Here is a 20,743-nt window from a genome sequence, read left to right as displayed (position 1 = left end):
TTGTGCTTCCATAAACCACAGCTTCACCTATGGGGGTAATCAGCTTGTGTATACAGTGTGTGGAGATCCCAAGATAAAGAGCATTCGAGGTGCCCAGTGTTATGAGAGCAAACATAGCCTGGGCCAGCGTGCACTACCCAGAGGTTAGATACACAGTGTGTAAGGCTTTCCTCAGAGATAAAGCAAGCACTTGTTTTTATCAGAGTGCAAGGGTTCATTTCATGTTTCTCATTTAATATATATATTTGCTTTTTGTCAGTGCTGAGGATTGAACTCAGGGCCTTGTGCAAATTAGATAAACAACACCACTGAGCTAGGACACCCCCCACCCCCACCCCGCCCCCAGTATTAATGTTTTTTACCTCTTAGTAAAACAAAATCCCCAGGATTATAAACCTCCTGAGAAACAGCTCTTTGCTCAAAAGGCATTTTTAGTCTTTAAGGGACAAGCAAAGCCCCAGGTCACTTCCCTTCACAGGCCCCTCGTTCTTCCACATTAATTTATGGTACCCATTTCTGGCTCATGGGACTTAGGTTTTAATAACTTCCTGAGCCAAAATGTAGTCAGAATCCCAGAGCTCGCCAATCTGTTAGGGGAAAGAGAGAGCAGTTTGGGGGTCCGGTCTCTGTGACCTCACTATTACAGTTCACAGCAGAGGATCTCTGTCCCAGAGGCCCAGGCCTGCTGTAGAGGGCAGGCAGCTGGCCCAGGCTGACCCGAATCCATTCCCAATGTTTCTTCACAACTCCTCCAGCAGTTTCTCTAGAAGACCCAAAACTTTAAAAAAGTCCACCTGGCTTCCTCTCCCCATTTTTAACCAAGCACTGGTAGCTGCATTCCCAAATTGGCTCAGGACTAGCACTCATGCATCTGAAAGAATCAGCTCAGAGGCTCCCTGGAGGTTGCGGGGCTGAGAGTGGCATGTATAATAAGGTCTTAAATTTCAGCATCGTGACATGCAACCTGGGGACATGGAACCTGTGTCACAGACTCAAGCACCCTCAGAAGACCCGCCCCCCTCGGAGCCTGAGACCGGTAGACCATGCTCTTGCTCTCCCAGCCCAAACCATCCATCAGCCTTTGTGGTCACTGCTGTAAGTCATCGGAGCCAGGCAGACAGCTGTCAGTGATGAATCAGGGGACAAGCGAAAGAGCTTAATGAAATTTTATTTTGAAAATATGGCAAGAGTCTAAGGCACTTCAAACATTTAAATACATATACAGGACCAAAGTAAATGTGACATGATAGAAACACACAGAGCTAGACTATGTTTCCCTAGAGGTCCACTTGTAACCCACTCCTTAACCTAATTCAGCCTTTATCACCAGAGATAGACACCGGTGGGCAGCTGTTAAAAACGCAACATCACACGTTGCTTTATGACTCTATTGTGGAATATAAAAGTTGAAAATGCTGTGTCAATTTCATATAGAAGTCTTTTATATAAAAAGCCGTATAATACATCACCTAGATAAACCAGCTGTGAAAATATTTCTTGTTGTAAGTTTATATAGTTAGGGACTCATTTCTATCTTTAAGCCAGACGTTATGAGCCTGGGGGCCAAGTCACTGACGATCAAAGTCATCTCGACTTTCTCATTTTAAAAGACAAGAGAGAAATGAGCAAAAGCATCCTGGAATGAAATACTGGAAGGGCTTCCCAATGGTTCCACATTCAGTAAGCACAAGTATTTGTGGAAAATTTCGAAACTACAGTGTCGCGAGAGAACCTGTCGCTTGCTTACATTGTAGAAGTGACCTAGTCAAGCCAGACTACCGCTTCCAAATAACGGAGCCAATTCAGCAGCCACAGAGCTGGGTCCAAGCCCCACAAAAGCAGAGGGCTAGGGAGGTGGCCTGCACCTAGCTCGGCCATTTCCCACCAGCTCTGCTCTCCCTGCAAACCTGTCAGCCTTCGGCTTATTCCTTTACACTTCTGTTTGCCGGTCAGCTCGGCATGGTCCATATACATTCAGTATCTGTCACCCCAACAGGAATCATTAGCAGCTTCGTGGTGGCACACACGTGGAGGGCTATGTTTACATAAATCAGTCAAAGGAACCTCGGTGAGTGGGACCAGGGGATGTCTTTCTTCCAAGCCTAGGAGTGCCCTAGAGATCAGGAAAGGGGACAAAAGTGGAGGTTAGTTACGAAGTGACTTCAGAACACTGGTTCATCACAGCTGACACCCACCACCTGTGTGTCAGAACCAGGCGATCTCTAGCTAAGAATGAGGGACGGATGTCCACCCTCAGCAGGCATGGCTCAAATGCCAGGCAGGCTTAGCAGGACTTGTCTAGGCGCGTCAACCTCCCACTGAGTAAATGAACAGCCACTGACAGCTTTAGGAATAGTGTCGGAACACAGTGACATGTAGTCATGAGTTCAACCTGTGCTGTTTGGATCCTTATGCGTGGAATAAGCTCCTCGTGAGAGCTGCTGTCCCCCAGGATGACTGAGGTCCAGCTTTTCCTGGCAATGGGGTAGAAATGAGGAAGACTGAAGCTCTGGGCTAAAACATTTTCAGAATCTATGGAAGACCCTTGTGGCCTGTCAATTCCCCTAGGAGAGGGGGACTGTCAGCCTGTGGATTCCATCCTATCTGTAAATGCCAGATGCCCAGTACTGACCGGAGACTGAGCTTTTGCAAAGTTGACGTGGGCATACAGAAGAACAGCGATGTCCTTGTGTCCAGCTTCCAGGGCAATGGAGAGGGCAGTGCTGCCGTCCTAAAGAGGAAAGGGAAACAACAGGCCAGCTTGAGTCTCTCACATGTCAAGCAGCCAGAAGGTAACAAAACTAATAAAGTCCCTCAAATTCAGCCATTTGTCGGTCCCTCAGGCAGTGTTTCTGGATCTTTCCTTCTTGAAGACATGGAGATAAGTGAGACTAGCCTCTGCCCATAAGAAGCCAAGCACAAGGAGAATCATCCATTCAGTTCGGCTTTGCCTACCAGTGCTGGCAAGAGATACAGGTACACCAGGATCCTTAAAAACTGAAGGTTGTCCACAAAGAACCACTATCCAACTGTCCCACCTCCAGAAGGGGCAGTAAGAACAGGAGGGGTAGAAATCTCTGTCTCTTTTCTTACAGTCACAAATGATCAGGCAAGAACCAGGGTGTGTGTGAACAGGTCTAGCCAGTTGCAAACACCTCAGCCTTGCTCTGGACGAGGAAGCTGTGATCTTGTAGCCTATAGCACCTCTACTGAACGCTGGAGGTCACGTTCACATATAAGCACTCCACTCCGGCAGCTTGCATGCATGCATGCATCTTGTGGAAATACCAGGGGGAAAACATTGCATACGGGAAAGAAACATTTTTTTTGTTAATTGTTCGATTTTTATTAAATTGCAGGGCCTGAAATGGATATGAAGGAACTAAGGCAAAGGGCAGTACAGTCCAGCTCCTGTCTAGTTTTGAAGTAAGGGCTCTCCTTTGGTCACAGCAACAGGAAACGACTCTCATGCTGAATGTCAGCACCCTGCCCTCCCACACTGTGAATCCAGGGAGCAGCTTTTCTTCCGGAGGTCAGATGGAGGTGGTCCTCCTTGTGTGTGGGTAAGGAGGTGGGCAATTAGCCGGTTAGCCAGGATTTCCGAAGTCTCCACAACGGTCTAGATTCTTACTACCAAGAGACAAGTTTGCAGAAGGAAAGCAGTTGAACGAACTCCCAGACACAAGGACAGAGACTGGCTGGAGTGGGGAAAAGGCAAGCCGTAAGCTCTGGCTCCCTGAGCAAGTGAAGAGAATTGCGTGTTCCCTGGAGGCGGGAGGAGGTTGCCCTTCTACCCAGTGAAGACCTCCCCTGCTTTGCTTGTTGGAGCGAGCCCAGCAGCGTCTGAAATATATGGCAAAGGAGGATACTTTCCCTCTAACTTTATGATAGTGTTTTGAAATGAAGGAAGCTCTGGCCTGAACCTGTGTTCTGCACAGAGAAACTTTCAAAACCAGGACCAGCCTGGCCTGACCTCTGTGACCCTGGACTGATTCCACAGCCCAAGTGCGAGTCCTGTGCTTTCTGCCTGCAAGTGCGTGGTCTCTTTGGCTTGTCCTCTTGTCTCAGAAAGTTCTCAAGCAAGGCTTATCTTGGAGTGGGACAGACCCGGAGCTGAGTGAGAAGGTCGATTTGGTGATGATGGAAACAGACCAAGCAGAAGAGGGAAAATGTGCTCAGAACAGCCGGAGAGCTCGTGGACTTCCTGGCTCATGTGCCACAGAATACCATGGTGACAGGCCACTGTTGCTCACCCGTGACACTGCATTTGCGTGGTTAAGTGGTCCATCTGAGGGAAAAACCCCAAACTTCTACCGGGAGACTGCTCATACACTGCTTCCACCGAGTGTTTCTCTGTAGGGCCTGTCTGTTTCCTCCCACTAGGGGACACTGGTTCTCACCTTCTTCCTTTATGAACTCAAGGCTGAAGTCCACTGATTTATTTTTGCTTTTGGCTAATGCACTGCCAGACTATACATGGTAAATGCTGCTCAGTTGGGCTATAAAAGGAAGAGGCCTGGATGCCAACACCAGTCCACACGGAGCAGGAAAGAGGGGGCTCACACCCGCCCGCCCCTGTGGAGGTCCCAGTGGCACTCACATTGTCCTCCAGGTGGCCATTGCAGCCTGGCTGGGCCAGCAACAACTTGACGATCTCCACATGCCCATGTTCACTGGCACACATCAGGGCAGTGGAGCCCTCGTCATCCTGGATATTGACATCAGCCCCACAGGCCAGAAGGCCCTTCACCATGTCTATTCGCCCATGGCTGACGGCCAGCATGAGGGCTGTCTGTCCTGCCTATGAAAGAAATGAGGGTTAGAGTCAGAAGGACAGACTGAGCAGGAAGGCTGGGGGAGCGGGGGAGCGGATGACACACAAAGTCACCGGAGCTATGAGCTAAGGAAGAGCACTCTGGGAGGAGTCGGGTTTTCACTAGAACTCTGAGGATGTCTCAGTCTAGCAAGGGAGAAGGTTCCAGAGAGGTGTAAGCTCTTTGTGAACACATTAAGGCTTAGCACTCTGGCTCTGGCATGAAGCCAAGACAGCAAGATAGCTGGAGTCAGTAGGTGATGAGTGTATGGTGAGGACCCTCTACGGGTAGAGTCCACTGTATGTGAGCACATTTGGAGTTTCCCTGCAAGCTGCGCAAGAGGCCAGGCAAAGTCAGGAGAGATCTGCAACGTGGGACTGAGCGCACGAGGCGCTGGTGTGCTGCCGGACTGCAGTGCATGCACTGAGGCCGGAAGTGTGCACCAGCGCCGCTCTGTCAACCTGGTCACACCAGACACTGGCCAGGGCAGTGACGGCGGCGAGCGCTGTCAGCAAGACACCAACCTGACTGGCCTTGGCGTTGACGTCTCCACAGCCGAAGAGCTCTTCTACAACCTGCATGTCCTTCTCCGCCTCCACGGCTGCCAGTGCCGCCAACATGATAGGCGTGTACCCCGCCTTGTTCTGGTGATCGACGTTACACACGTCTACAAGAAAGAAACCTCGTTAGGGAGATCCGCAAGTGTTCACTGGAAGTGTGGTGGTGTTCACAAGAGCCCCGTGAAAAGTACTCTGGGAATGAAAACGACTAAGAAGGAAATGCTTTTTTTTTTGTTTTTTCAAGACGGTTTCTCTGTGTAGCTTTGCGCCTTTCCTGGAACTCACGCTGTAGCCCAGGCTAGCCTCGAACTCACAGAGATCCGCCTGCCTCTGCCTCCCGAGTGCTGGGATTAAAGGTGCGTGCCACCACTGCCGAGTGAAGGAAATGCTTTTATGCCCGGTCCCGGAGGGCTGGCAGCAGCAGAAGGGATGGTAAGTTACTACAGTGTGCCCTGCGGGTGACTGGTGACCGAGGTGTGAAAGCTTGGCGGTGTGCGAGGAGGTTCGAAGCGTACTCGCTCCGAGCGTGAGCACTGCTGAGGGATCCAGACAGGCACATGTTCAGAAGCTCAGTCCCACGGCTTCTGACTCCAGGGCCTGAGGCGTCAGAACAATATTAGCACAGTAAGTCCTCTAAGACACTGCCAAGGACTACCAGACTGGTCCCACGGGCGACAGCAACTCTGTTCTCTTCATTCTCCAGAAGCATTCCGGGGCTTTAATGATGCGCCACGATGAAGACTAGTGGAAAGAGGCTTTTATACGGAGCAAGTGTCAAGTTAAACATTTAAGATGGGATGAGGACAAAGTTGTTGGGACCCCACTCCATTACATAATAACATAACGGGATGTACAGAAGGACGTATGTGTAGTAAGCAAAGGCTGTTGGGAGCAAAGTGGGTACATACATGTACCCAAGGTCCTCAGGATCTGAGCTCTTCAGCCCTTCCCTGCTGAAGCGCCCAGAATTACATTTTATGAAGCCAAAAATCTACTCAAAACAGTAAGCAATAAAAACAAAGTAAATGAAGTAATTAACTAAAACCACCTAACAATGGAATTAATTCAGTTTACCAAGATATCCACTCTAGAGTACTGAGGGCAGAAAAAACATTTAAGAGTAATGCTGAGCTGGGCGGTGGTGATGCACGCCTTTAATACCAACACTCAGGAGACAGAGCCAGGCAGATCTTTGTGAGTTTGAGGCTGGCCTGGTCTACAGAGTGAGTTCCAGGACAGCCAGGGCTGTTACACAGAGAAACCTTGTCTTGAAAAACCAAGAGTGATGCTGAAATCATGTTCTCAGCTTCCCTGGGTATATTCACGTCCTATTTTAACAATATCCCAGCTAATGTTTATAGTCTGGAGGGAAGGAGGCCTGTAGCTCCTTCCCATCATCAGATGGAAGCAGTTATCCCCTAACATGGGCATTGAAAACAGACAATTTGCAGCTTTGGGAGCTAGCTCACTGCAGAGTGCTTGTCTAGCATCCAGAGTGCCCCGGGACTTAGCTCTAACACCACACCTCCACACCAAGAAAAGAAAAGGGAAGTCAGAAACTGAGAATAGAAAGAGATGATAATCAAGCTGGGATTTTTTTTCTTCTGTATTATCAGGCCATTACATCAAAAGGCAATAAAGGAAACTGGACAAGTTTCATCATAGAAACCAGGTGCTAACATTATGTCTCACCAGACTGAGTTACTGTGAATTCTGTGTTAGTGGCATATCAAAAATACTGTTTTGACATGAACTATGAACCAAAGGCTGAGGGGCCCCCAGCTGGATCAGGCCCTCTGAATAGGTGAGACAGTTGATTGGCTTGATCAGTTTGGGAGGCATCTAGGCAGTGGGACCGAGTCCTGTGTTCGTTGCATGAGTTGGCTGTTTGAAACCTGGGTCTTATGCAAGGACACTTGGCTCAGTCTGGGAGGAAGGGACTGGACCTGCCTGGACTGAGTCTACCAGGTTGATCGCAGTCCTCGGGGGAGGATTTGCCCTGGAGGAAGTGGGAATGGGGGGTAGGCTGGGGGTCAGGGGAGGGAGTGGGAGGGGGAAGAATAGGGGAACCCGTGGCTGATATGTAGAACTGAATGGTATTGTAAAATAAAATAAAATTAAAAAAAAATACTGTTTTGATGAGGGAAGTGATTTCGGGGCTGCCGCACTGAAGCACATTGCTCTCTCACCTCACGTATAACGTGACCCAGGGCTGCATTCTGGGATGGCAAGTCCTCACATATTGTCACTAACTAATGGGAAACACTACCTCTGATGTCCGTGATTCTTCGGGAGTGGTGGGTGGGGCAGGATCCCTGATGACACTAGTGTGGCTTTGCTAGTCACTGTCCTGAGCAACCGCTCACTTCTGCAGGGCCACACAGAGGCTGGCGTACAAGGACAAATAAAGTGGTCACAGACACAAAAAGCCTGTGAGCCAAGCCCGCATGATTCATGGAGGAGCAAATGTGAGTCATGCTTATTAGCAGAAGTACACCTCATTTGAAGACAGCTGACCTGCAGCAAGAATATCTTCAAAACCTCCTTTCGAAATAGATCTGGATTCGGTTTCTTTATTGCCCAGGCTTGGTGCACTGGAAGCCTCCCACCCATGACTCAAGAACGATATTCTTGCCATGTCACGTGGAAAAGCAATGAGAAGACTTTTAGGATGGCCAAAGTGCTCAGGCATGGGGTCAACCGGCTCCGTGAAGACAAGTCACAACCTGAGCGTTTCCAGCGGAGCAACCGGGCAGCCTCCATACCTGCGTCCAGAAGCAGCTTGACGATCTGGAAGTTGGAGTGGGACACGCTGTAGTGGAGGGCGGTGTTCCCATTGCCGTCCGCCATGTTGATGATGTAGCGGAGCACGTCGAGGGAGACAGCCTCGAAAGCGGCGATGTAGTCAGCCACCATGGCTGGCACAGCGGACTTCTGACTGGACACGCGGAACCACTCGTGCTGGAGGGTGTTCAGACAGAATCTCTGCCAAAACACCACGTCGCTGTTAGTCCTATTTATAGCGCGCTCCCGGAGCGCAAGCGAAAGCCCAAGCAACGAGGCCTTTTATAGTCAAAGTGCACGCTCTCCCCATCTGCTCTCAAGTGCCAGAGAGACCCAGTGCCCCAAGAGCAGCTTCAAACAGCGAACTTGAACTTCTCCTCTGGTTTGTCCACACTGGGATCGTTAAGAAAGAGGTCACAACAATGTGCAAATGGGTTTAGAGCCAGATCCCCAAGGTTCAATTTTGCTACTTATGAACAAATGACCCCAGGGGATCTTCCTTATCATGCATCTCAGTTCCCATGTCTAAAAACCAAACCAAACCAAACCCCTCATTTTTATAGTATCCATCAGGCCTGGCTGGACTTCTGAGCTGTTTGTGTTTACTGAATTAACTGGTTTTGCAATTTTTCATAGGAATCGGGAAGAACTTAGCCTACCCACAACTAAGTTGCTTCCTGACCCAGACCGACTAACTCCAACTCTCCCACTGCACTAGGCTGGGAGGCGAGACTAGCTTAGGCTACATACTGAGTTCCGGGCCAACCTGAGCTACAGTGTGAGGGCCTGTCTCAAAGAGCAAACTGAAATAATCTAATACCAGTCTGACATGGTAGCTGGTACTCTACAGATACCTTATCCATTTATTATTGTGTGTGCGCGCACAACACACAGATCACACGCATGCGTGGAAGTCAGAGGACACCCTGCAGATGTTGGCTGTCTTCATCCACTGTGTGGGTCCTGGGGCTCAAACTTGGGCCATCAGGTTGAGAGCAAGCACTTTTACCCACTGCGCCATCCTGCAGGCCCCTAGGAACACATCTCCCAGGGCCACAGATACTGGGGTTAGGTTTGGCTTGTGTGGTCTCATGGGCACACGTTCCTGTGTACTTGTGTTGAAGCCTGTGACAGCCACTGCCAACTTTCAACGTAACGTGCCAGGCCCACAGCATTCCAATTATGTTCCTAGGATTAGATAACTCCTTAGGTCTCATTTTGCTTTCAGAGCTCCAAACTCCCGAGAGCCTGCTAAGTCACCCGAGCAGCAAAGGCTGACTTAGATGACTCAGCCTCCGATGAACCAATCCTGACATGCAAAGACTCAGATCCATGTTATTATCAAATTAATGCAAGAAGCCACCATTTTCCCAACGTCCTGAAGATGGAGCTGCCAATCAGAGGCCTGGTCAGGTCAAGCAGTTGCAGATCCAGCTGTCAGCGCTGGGGTGAGTCACCTGGCAGCACACCAGATTGGCCACCGCCACAGCAATACCTGCGTGTCCTGTGTGGTGCCATTCCTGACCATTACGATAATCACAGCCCCTCTGCGACCTGCTTCCGTGTCTCTCCAACCGTGAAATGACAGTGCAGTTATTTTTCTGTTTAAAAATAGTGGCTGTCTGCATTCCACACCAGAACCCAATATGTACTTTCCTAACTGAAAGGAATGCTGACCTCAGCCCAGATACATCTCTTCTAAAAACTACACTTGCTTTTTGAAAAGTTCTGGGATGCTGTTCTTTTTGGATCGGAAGGTTCTGTGGGCAGAAGCAGAACACGGAGCAAGAAGATTGCCTGCAATTAGCCCTCTCTTTCTTTCTGCCAACTATGTGCCTCCCAGATGCCTCCACCCCGAGACAAGTACAGGGTGGGTAAGGATAGCGGAAGCTGGGCCTCAGGGAAACAGCATGTTCCCTGAGCTAGGCAGTACAATGCTCTCTCCCAGCTGTGCCAGAAATGGGTGGCTCACGGAGAAGCATGCATACCACAGCTCAGGGACAGTCTACCACATCCCTGACCGTGGTGCACCTCGGTGATGCGGCACAGCCTGGGGACTGTTCCTATCATTGGACTCACCATATCTTTGCTGGTTAAAGCTTTGGGATCATTTATGTTATTTTTCAGTAAGTTGCACGCAGACAGCATCTTTTCACTTAATTCATACCTAAAAGGGAGGGAAAAAAAATACAGAAAACTCAGGACTTGCCATAAAATAAAAGTGATTTTTATCTGAAAGCCCACAACCATTGACTAGCAGGGCCATGAGCCAGCCTAGGCAGGTCATGATGACTGGAGCCGTCTCCAGACGCTGATGATTGACATCACCACCCAAAGCCAGTATGTCTGCGATGAAGGTCTTTGTGTAAGGGTAACCTCCAGCTCTATCAGTTTGGCCTTTAGGAAATTACAAAATAACATTTGGAAAATTGTATTCCCTTTAATGTAAGTTCTTAAAAATAGTCTTAGTCTTGGGCGGGTGTGAAGACACATGCCTTTGATCTCAATACTTTGGGGGGGGGCAAAGGCAAGCAGATCTCTGTGAGTTTAAGCCAGTCATGATCTACATGGTGAGTTCCAGTCCAGCCAGGACTTCACAGTGAGACTGTTTCTAAAAAAATATATATGTATGTACATGAATATATGTATATACACATATATTTATATAGCTTACATATATTCTGTTTATTACTCTTAAGGAACTAAAGAGGTCTAATTTACTCTCTTTCTATTATGCTAAATCCACATCTCGTGACTCTGTTCAACACATACGCAGAGCCCCAAACCCAATGACATGGTACTATCTCAATAAAGCATTTTGAAACTAAGAAGACATTTCCAGCCCTCTGGAAACACTTACCTTGTGTTGACAGTAAGCTTCCATTTGACAAATGTAACAGAGCAAACGTTTGCTGAAATGTTCCAATTTATACTTCATAGAACAAAAAAACCACTCTGGTTGTTCCATCTTTTCTCATTTTATAAGCAACAAGTCCACACTTACTAATGGTGCCACAAACTCACTCCACTTCTAGGTGGTGTTTCAGCCAACCTGAGTAGGTGAGATTTTACTACAGCCGGTATTTATGACAGTCCCACACATCTACCATTGTGCTCCTTCTCACTCAGTGAGCAATGAAACAGAGACATGTGTCTGATACCCATCACCCTGCCAGTTAATAGAATTTTCTGGTTGAGGCTAAACTCCCGTTCTGCACACACACAATGGTCCTGTGATAACAATTCTGACATTGCATCGAGAGAAAATCATCTTAAATAGTGTGCTGGCCATCAGAAATGTCAAATACGTCTTTGTACACAAGACATATGTGATATGTTCAAACAGTGGACGCCATTGTGGGCAGTGGGTCCACATGCCAAATTAGACAGCACAGAGTTAAAGTATCTGCAGACGAAGGAGACTATCAGCTGAACCATTCTTATTGCTGCGCTAAGAGCTCTGAAGGAGGCCATACTCTGCACTTGTATTTATTAGTACCTTGACCAGATGAGCATGCCTCCAAGACACAGAGACGACTAAACACACAGATGTAGTTGTCAACTACCTGCACCAGTGAGTTCTATTACCCAAGCACACCACGCATGGGAGGAATCGGGGAGGGGAGGGGAATGTACCACACCTCTCTCTGATTTCCACCTTCTCAGGTTCACATTCAGGAACCTGCATTTCATCTTCCACCCTGGCCGACTTGAAACCTTCAACATTAACTGCATGCTGCCCTTCGGCCATTCCCCGAATGGTGTCCTCCTCCTCCTCCTCTTCCTCCTCCTCTTCCTCGGGAGGATACTCAATGGTGTCACACTCGTCATCTGACTCGGAAGAAGAGCTTCCGTCTGAGCTGGAATCATCACTTGAAGTTGTCTCATACCTAGGTGGCAATCGGGAGTTCAGGAGATGCCCGGTGTCCCCATGAAGACCCAGTGACAGACCTCCCTGTGAAGGGCAAGCTGATGCCTGACTGTGGACACCTAGCCAGTGGTTTCGAGCCTGCACTTAGAAACTCAAAGCAGGAGCTACACTTGAAAGCTTGGTAGGTTTACAATGGGTTCTGACTTCAAAGAGATCTCCCGTTGACGACTGACTGCTATCATACATCACTTGGTTTAATTAAAAAAAAAAAAAAAAAAAAAGCCATGACAGTGCTAGATCAGGATACATTGGGAGGAAAGGGACTTTATAGAAAAGAGACCTGCAGTTGCTCCCCCTCCCATCCTTCCTAATTTTGCCCCTTCACTCTCCCGCTGCCAAAGTGAACACATAATATAAGTAACCAATAGCTCCTCTCACGCATGTCCTTTGAAATCTTCTGGGCCACATCGCTCACTAAAGCCGGAGATTTGTAAAACATGCGCCATCATGTTAAGCCTCTCTCGGTAGCCACCTCACTATAAATACCCAACGCTGTCCTGTTGCTTTCTTATTGAGTAATCGACTAATTGCTTTGATCCAACTGTAGGAGGCCCAACAGGCTCAACCACCTGGGCCAAGGACTACGAGGTATTTCTTCTATTTAGAAAGCAGAGAACTGGGGCTAGGGCTGCTCATGATCACAGAGAGCTAAGTCAAAAGCAATCCATTCTGGAGAAGTGGATGACTGTCCCTGGGCCCTGGACCAAGGCTGCCAGCCTCTTCCTGTCCCCTCCTGTATTCTAACACGTGCCAAACACAACTGTCCAAGGGAGAGCAGGAACCCCGCTGGGGTTTGCCGAAGATTTTTTTTTTCCAGGTCAGAGGTGAGGAGATGTCACTTTCCCATTTTCAGTGGGTACCCTTGACAGAGGGACATTCCTTAAGGAGAGCAAAAGGAGAGAAGAGAAGAAGCCCAGATGCACCTTTCTGAGGAGGGAATCTTCTGTCATCAGGATGGGGCAGCATCCCAGAACAGGCGCCTTGACCGTGACTTAAGTCGGCGGGAGGCAAAGGAACAGGCGTCTTAGCACCCCCACACCCCCAGCTGGCCTTACCCGCCATTGATGCCAATGAACTGAAGGTTCTTTTTAGCGCCGCCATTCGAGTCTTTATTCCCATCGCTCTTCTTCATGATGGACTTCAGTGTGTTTTCGTTATTTGGACATACTGTGAAAAAAAAAAAAAAAAAAAAAGGAATCAGAGTGACGAAAACTGATGGAAATGATACAAGTTACAATAGTCAGCATTCTTTCCTCACGTTGGGGAACGTAGATCTTAGAGTGCTTGTGTGAGAAACCTTTCATGAAACCCATTGGGAAAGCGTGTGCAAACAGAGAAAATAATTCAGCATTCTATTAATAATGTTCTTTTAAATGGGAGCAAAAAAAAAAAAAAAATCTATCCGTGTGCCCAGACATTACAAACCAGTGATAAGGGGGCATTTGCACCAGGCTGCAATGTTTATAAAGTGACGTCGTGTCTCATTTCACCCTTAAAAAACACTTAGGCACCAAGGTGGGGAATATTGGTATACTTTTTCTTCTGCTAAGATAACCTGGGGGTGGGGAGGAGTGGCGGGATCCGCATGCTAGCACGTGAAAGATTGGAAGGCTGTTTGTACAGCGCATAACCTGTAGCTAAGACTACACAGCACGCTTTCTGTTAAAGATACTCTAGGCCTCCTAGCTGCCAAAAAAATTATATAACCTGTCTTCTAGGTCAACATATAAATCATCAACTGGAATGCAGGCCGTGCCGTCAAGAACCCAACACCAAGCTCTGAGGAGACTTACCATAGAGGCCGGTGGCTATCTGGCCATCTGTGAGGTTCACTGGGGGCAGAGTACTTCCCTGAGTGTGGAACTGGTCACGGCCTCTGACGAGATTCCCTTCCGCCATTCCTGTCTCTTGCTCAGGCTGGGGCTTTGGCACATGTAACAGCCCTCCCGACCGAAGGCTTCCACACTTGGTACATTCCAAGTGATTCCCTGTTCAGAAAGAAAAAGAGTGTGGGCATGTGGTATGAGGACCGCACGACACACTTAAAAGTCGTTTGGTTAAAAACAATTCTCGCGGAGCTGGAGAGATGGCTTGGTTAAGATCACTGGCTGTGCCGGGCGGTGGTGGCGCACATGCCTTTAATTCCAGCACTCTGGGAGGCAGAGGCAGGCGGATCTCTGTGAGTTCGAGGCCAGCCTGGGCTGCCGAGTGAGTTCCAGGAAAGGCACAAAGCTACATATAGAAACCCTGTCTCGAAAAACAAAACAAAACAAAACAAAACAAAACAAAAAAAGATCACTGGCTGCGCTTCCAGAGGACCCGGGTTCAATACTCAGCACCCACATGGCAGCTCCCAATGTCTCTAACTCCAGTTCCAGGGACCTCACATGGACATAAATGAAGGCAACACACCAATGTCCGTAAAATTTTTTAAAGTAAATTATTTTTTAAAATTATTTAAAAAGAAATTCTCACAGCTCACCCTCTCCTCAGGTGACCTCTTGTGCTTCCCTTCTGAATAAATTGTACCACTTATTTACGTCCCCTAGACTGAAACCTCCAAGGCCTTATTCAATGATTGTTAAGCTCTGCCCTTGTCAGCACAGTGCTGACCTGGCAAGGCTTGTCGCCTGAGCCACAGAGCATCTCTTCCTTCTACTGTGGCTCCCGTTCGGCACACTGCTGCAGAAACCATGTCCCCAACACCATTAAGACTTCAGCTGAGAAAAACCTGACGCCCTGCAGAGCAGCTCCCCCACCAGGGAAGCTTGGGAGATGGAGTCCTCACAGTACAGAGAACACACGGGGCATCGTGGCCAGGCACCACCCTGCTTTCCATCCTCATTCCCTTACTCCTGTGGTCTCTGTGGGGAGAGGGACCGCAGCTGAGGGGTGCCGAGGTTGGGACCCCTCATTTCGTGACAGGGCTTCCTCCTGGAGTATCTTCTCCACATGGCCACATCCTTCTTCTCATCCCTCCTCAACTGAAACCAACTGTCCTATCTCAGTGCAGCCATCCGTCCCATTTTTAGGGTCAGAATGAGTTTTAGAACTATTTCCCTGTCAGCTTTTTTTCTCATCACGTTTCCTCAATTACTTCTCTATGTGTGAAGCATTTCATAATTGTTCACTGGCCAAAGCAGGAAAATGCGATTAAATAATATCTGTAATTCAATGTACCACAGAATTCTCAATATGACTGACACCGAGCTGCTGCTGCTAATGTAAGCAAATAAACTGAAATTCATGGATGTATATGTTTGTTTGAGACAAAGTCATACTATATAGCCCTGGCAGGCCTGGACCTTTCTATATATACACATCAAGCTGGCCGCAAGCTCGCAGAGACCCCGCCTGCTGCCTCTGCACGCCACCATGCCCAGCTAAACAAACAGAACAATACACACAAACATACCTTTATAGGAGATTAATCAGTAAAATTCCACTAAAATGAATGAGCTATGGTGATTAAAATTTTTCAAATACTTACTGCTTTTTCTATACTAAGTACAGAAAGTTTGCTGTGTATAATCCACACTAAGTATGGATCAGCTGTTTCCAAAATCACTTTGGTTTAGTCATTTGATTTCCAAAAATGTTATTCGAAGGCGGCATGGAAGCAATAAAAGGCTTTTCATTATGGCTGTATTTACAACAGAAGGAGCAGCTGGCATCACAGTCTGCCTAAGAAACTAGCGGGTGACCTGCAGGGCACTCGTACGAGACAGTTCTGTGCAGCCTTTATGGTTCCATGTGGTGCTGTGACCACGGCGCGGTCTTCTCTCAGCAAGCTGTCCACTAGCCTGGCACTTTTCAGTTAGTTCTACCCACGTTCTTTCCGAGACGTGGCTTAAATCCTAGTTCCTTTAATTCTGTCTTTCTAGCACCATTCTAGAAAGGCCCCCCGCCCCCTTTCTCTACCGTTGCTCTTTAGCTCTCACTGTGCAGACAAAACACTCCCCACCCTGGACCCTCAGCTCCTGAGCATTCCCTGCCCGGGACGGCAGGCTCCTCGAAGCCCTTGTTGCTGCATCTGTATCCAGGTCCTCTGCAGGGCTTAGAATAGTGCTGGACGACAGACGTCCTCTGGAAAGTGTCTATGCAATGCACCCAGAAGTCACAGGTAAGGCAAGCTCACCAGGCACCAAACCAGTCCTTATTAAGTCATGTCAGGGAGGACGGCTACCTGAACTGCTGGAAAAATCTGTTCTGGGTGGTGTTCAAACTGGCTGGACTTGAACAGCCTGGACGTGACTCCCCGAGCTTGACAAGGTCCTTTCTATAAACATGGGCATCACAGGGCGTGAAACCTGCCGCAGCATAAAGCCCTGACCGAGGACTGCCACATGCAAGAAGAACGGAGGAAAAGTGGGGATGCACAGGCAAAACCAGCGTGGCCACCAAAGTCCAATGAGATGATTTCAACCCTGGTCATGGTCGGAAATCACGTACATGAGGGGATGGGCCTTCTAAAAATACAGAAAAGGGCTACCATGTGCTGGCGGGCTCAGGAATCACCATCGTTGTTGTTTTGAGACAGGTTCTCACTAAATAGAGCTCTTGCTGGCCTGGAATGTATTATGTAGACCCACCTGGCATCAGAGTGAAACCTGCCTCTGCCTCTCCAGGGCTTGTCTCCATGCCCAGTGTGAAATCAGTAATTTTTTAACCTTTCCCCATGATTCTGCTCTGCAGTCAGGATCGAGAACTATTAGATTAAGATTAAACAAAACTACAGCTTGATAGTCTATGCCTCCTCAACCTCAACTCATCAACTTGGATGTGTACGGAGTCTTAGAAGTAACTGGTGGTTTAATTAACAGGCCTGGACCACCAGATAGAAGTCCATAGTGAATATCACGTGTTACCCTAATGATAGCAAAATGCAAGAGCAGTGATCTAGAACACCCTCCAGAATTCTGACCCTACAGCTCAGGTGTTCCAGATACCCAATGGGTGGCATCGGCTCCCACGGGCACAATCAGGGTAAAGACTGAAGGAAGAATGGGCAGCTTCGAGATGGCTTTTGTGGTTAACTCATTTAAAGTGGTCATGGATACCAATCAAACATGAGCTTCATTTTAGGGCTTGGCCCGGTTGGTGATGACTAAGGACAGTGAGGGACAGAAATCTTGACATTCTGGAAAGTGAAAAGCATTCATTCAATGCATTAATTCTAATTAATCCTAATCCTCAAGTGCACAGAGGATTTAATGGGTAGACAACTTTAATAGCGAAGGCAAACTACATTGAAAAATAAGCAACTCAAAATACATACTTTAGTCTTATAGTAGTCTCAACTTTGGGAACATTGGAAACAAAATACTAAATAAGAGAAATAATTTCATGAAAACTAGGGCCAGGAGAATTTTACAGGGCTCCCTCCCTCTAATTTCTCTGTGACATTCCTCCCTGGCTTTTGAAAATTTACTAAGATGAATTTTGAAAGTTTTGTTCATAGATGTCTACAGTACCCTGGCAAGCAAATCCATATTTTTATCTATTTTTTCCAGCTGCTTTTAGAAAACACAGCTCCAAACAGCCTGGCCTGCTCAGCAGTGCTGAAGTTTTAGCATTCTGATTGGGTGTTTTGTTTTGTTTTGTTTTTCGAGACAGGGTTTCTCTGTGTAGTTTTGGTACCTGTCCAGGATCTCACTCTGTAGACCAGGCTGGCCTTGAACTCACAGAGATCTGCCTGGCTCTGCCTCCTGAGTGCTGAAAATAAAGGTGTGCACCACCACCGCCTCGTTCTGATTGGGTTTTAAAGACCATTTAGCTTCCCTGTCGAGAATGAGCAGAATCCTAATTTCTGATTCACGATGGAGGCCATCCATTTCTTTAGGTGTTTCCCCCAAAGTGAAACTGTGTAACTCTGAATCTCCTGGGGAGTGGATGGGCACACACAGGGACCTCTCCTGGGGAGTGAATGGACACACACAGGGACTCGCCCTTTTGGTGCATGCGCTGGCACAAGGAAGAGGCAGTAGAGTTCTATTTCTGACAGAGGTCCCTTTGTGGGGAAAGTGCATGTGGATAGAGGAGCAGGACCTTTAATCTTGGAATTCTGCCCCCCCAAGTGGAGGAGGCACGCAGTCAGCAACACAGTTACTTCCGGCCCTGGAGCAGGGACAGGGCTAAGCCACAGTTCGGTCATTTCCAGCAGCATTGTGTTATTTTCCTGAGAACAGTTCAAACGGCTGCTAAGTAAGCATCGAAAGTGGGTACTCACTCAGAAATGACAACGCTCGAGTGGATTAAGAATCAGATTCTCCTTCACCACAAACCCCACCCACATTTAATTACATACCCTCCCATGACCTGACCCAGAAATCCCAGGCTGACAGGCTGCATTAACTAAGGTTGAGTTAAAATGTGCCCTGTACAGCTCCTCCCACAGAAGCAAAGGTCCGCTTCTCCTCCCCTGACCTTGGCGGCCTTGACCGCAGCTGACCCCAGGGCAATTTCCTACCTGCCTAACGTTATCTCCACGGGTGATCATTCACATTTCTGCCACATGAGTCTTGGCTTCTCAAGACAGGGGCCAGTTAGTCAGGGCACACCTACATATCTCTTTGTTGTATACAGTTGGCATTTAATGTACAACTATTGATCAGCATGAATAGATGGGGGGGGGTAGTACAGTCTAAACACTTTTGCTGAAGTATGAACGACTCTCCACGCAGGAAAAGACCCAGTGCCAGTGACTGTTTTTGCCATTCCTGTGGACATCAGGAAGTCAAGCCTTTTGTGTTTCTTGAAAATTACCACCCGCCAGCCCTTAGCCTGACATCAGCTATATGCTTCCGGATTCAGTGAGAGTAAGTGTCAAAGTAGGCCAGTGTCTTCTCCCAGAACACTTCTGCAGTTCTCTAATCACCATGTAGGAAGATCAACAGTTCAAGAGAGCAGACTTTTCAAACAAGTGTTAACTGAAGGGCCGCCAAGGGAGAGGGGCAGAGGTAAATCCTTTAAAGATCTTTCTTCATAGATGAATGCCTTTTCCCAAGATCATTAACAAATGGTCAAGTGACCTGGGCCTACAATTTCAATCTTTCAGGGATCACTTAAAAAAAGTTGTCGTCGCACCCCCCCCCCCCCAGCGCGACAGGGCTTCTCTGTGTAACAGCCCTGACTGTCCTGGAACTCACTCTGTAGACCAGGCTAACCCCAGACTCACAGAAATCTGCCTGCCTCTGCCTCCCGAGTGCTGGGATTAAAGGTGTGCGCTACCACCACCTGGTCTGCTTATTTTTATTTTATGTACTTTGTGCACATGTATGCATGTGTACCATGTGCACATCTGGTGTGGAGGACAGAAGAGGATGTTGGATGTCCTGGAACTAGAGTTACTGATGGTTGTGAGCCATCATGCGGGTGCTGGGAACTGAACTTGGGTCCGCTGCAAGAACGGTAAGTCCCCTCAAGCATTGAGCTCTCTCTGAGGCCCAAGCCCTCACCTTTAAATGTAGAGCCATTTCTCTAGCTCAACTAGCTCTTTTTAAAAAATAATTTATTTTTATTTCATGTGCATTGGTGTTTTTCCTACATGTATGTTTGTGTGAAGGTGTCTCATCCCTTGAAACTGGAATTTCAGGCAGTTGTGAGCTGCCAAGTGGGTGCTGGGAATGAACCCAGGTCCTATGGAGGAGCAGCCAGTGCTCTCAACCTCTAAGCCATCTCTCCAGTCCCACTCAACTAGCTCTTAAAAAACAAAAGAAAAAAAGAGAGGGTTTCACGTTGTCCCTCTGGCCAGCCTGGAACTCACTATCACCAGGCTATCTCAAACTCGGAGATCCACTGTCTCAGCCTCCTGAGTGCTGGGATGAGAGGTGTGGGCCCAGTAGAACACGTCCAGAAGAAATCACTTCTGTTTTCAACACAGGGTGTTGTATACACTAGGCTAGCCTGCTCACTCCTCCTTACATAGCCCAATCTCTGATTCTTTGCCTCTACCTCTGAAGTATTGAGATTATAGGCATGGATCACCACCACACTATCACTTTTGAGAATCAGATAAAATTATGCACTCTTTTATAAAACAAAACAAAACGCCCAAGCATAAAGTTATGAACTGACTCTAGATTAAGAAACTGTGATCACAGACTGGGGGTGCAGCTCCGTGACAGAGAGCTTCCCTAGCGAGGACTGGGGTTCATCTTAAGTGCAGCACACACACAATCCTCTGCTCTAAGCCCATTTATTCCAACATGCCCCTAAAATTGGAGTGCTTATTTGGTGATGGGGTAGGTAATGGGTGGTAGCGATTAGTACATGTTTAAATATATTCAGAGAGTGCCCTCAGTTGAAATGGATGGCCAGCCATTGACACAGCTACTTCCGGAGAAAAATTCCGCTGGGAGGGAACCTGGGGGAGAAAAATGAGTCTTCTCATTTGACTGGGACACAGAACTCAGACTCTGCAGAGACCAACACAAACACCCTGGGCTGAGAACCAGCCAGCTCTCCAGACTCCCAGGCCAGTAGAGATCCCTGCCTCCCCAGGCCATTTAAACACCGCGGGGTTCCAGGACCTCTTGGCCTGGCTTATTTTGATGCTCTTGTAGCGTTTTCGAAAAGGGATGCAAAAAGAAAAGCAGATACTGAGTGGTGTCGCTCAAGAAACAAGGAGACCGCTCACTAGAGACAGAATTCCG

General features: G+C 48.0%; 1 protein-coding gene across 9 annotated transcripts in view; it reads right to left on the bottom strand.

Annotated features, from left to right (window-relative positions):
- Positions 1 to 1,149: 1,149 nt before the first annotated feature.
- Kank1 (KN motif and ankyrin repeat domains 1) overlaps positions 1,150 to 20,743 on the bottom strand; it is a 211,645-nt gene continuing 192,051 nt past the window's right edge. For 7 of the 9 annotated variants that reach the window (XM_037205399.1, XM_037205395.1, XM_037205397.1 and 4 more), the window contains 9 exons: positions 13,883 to 14,077; positions 13,145 to 13,256; positions 11,800 to 12,048; positions 10,238 to 10,325; positions 8,140 to 8,359; positions 5,339 to 5,481; positions 4,601 to 4,801; positions 2,633 to 2,731; positions 1,150 to 2,113 (listed from right to left, as the gene is read on the bottom strand). In XM_037205399.1, the coding sequence (XP_037061294.1) occupies positions 2,051 to 2,113; positions 2,633 to 2,731; positions 4,601 to 4,801; positions 5,339 to 5,481; positions 8,140 to 8,359; positions 10,238 to 10,325; positions 11,800 to 12,048; positions 13,145 to 13,256; positions 13,883 to 14,077 (1,370 nt within the window). In that variant the 3' untranslated portion in view covers positions 1,150 to 2,050. The remainder of the gene's footprint in view (positions 2,114 to 2,632; positions 2,732 to 4,600; positions 4,802 to 5,338; positions 5,482 to 8,139; positions 8,360 to 10,237; positions 10,326 to 11,799; positions 12,049 to 13,144; positions 13,257 to 13,882; positions 14,078 to 20,743) is intronic. The other 2 variants (XM_037205410.1, XM_028894178.2) reach the window with 1 other exon arrangement.

The sequence above is a fragment of the Peromyscus leucopus genome, chromosome 1, assembly GCF_004664715.2.
Source record: "Peromyscus leucopus breed LL Stock chromosome 1, UCI_PerLeu_2.1, whole genome shotgun sequence".
NCBI classification, from domain to species: domain Eukaryota; kingdom Metazoa; phylum Chordata; class Mammalia; order Rodentia; family Cricetidae; genus Peromyscus; species Peromyscus leucopus.
This window is presented reverse-complemented; position numbering and strand designations above follow the sequence as displayed.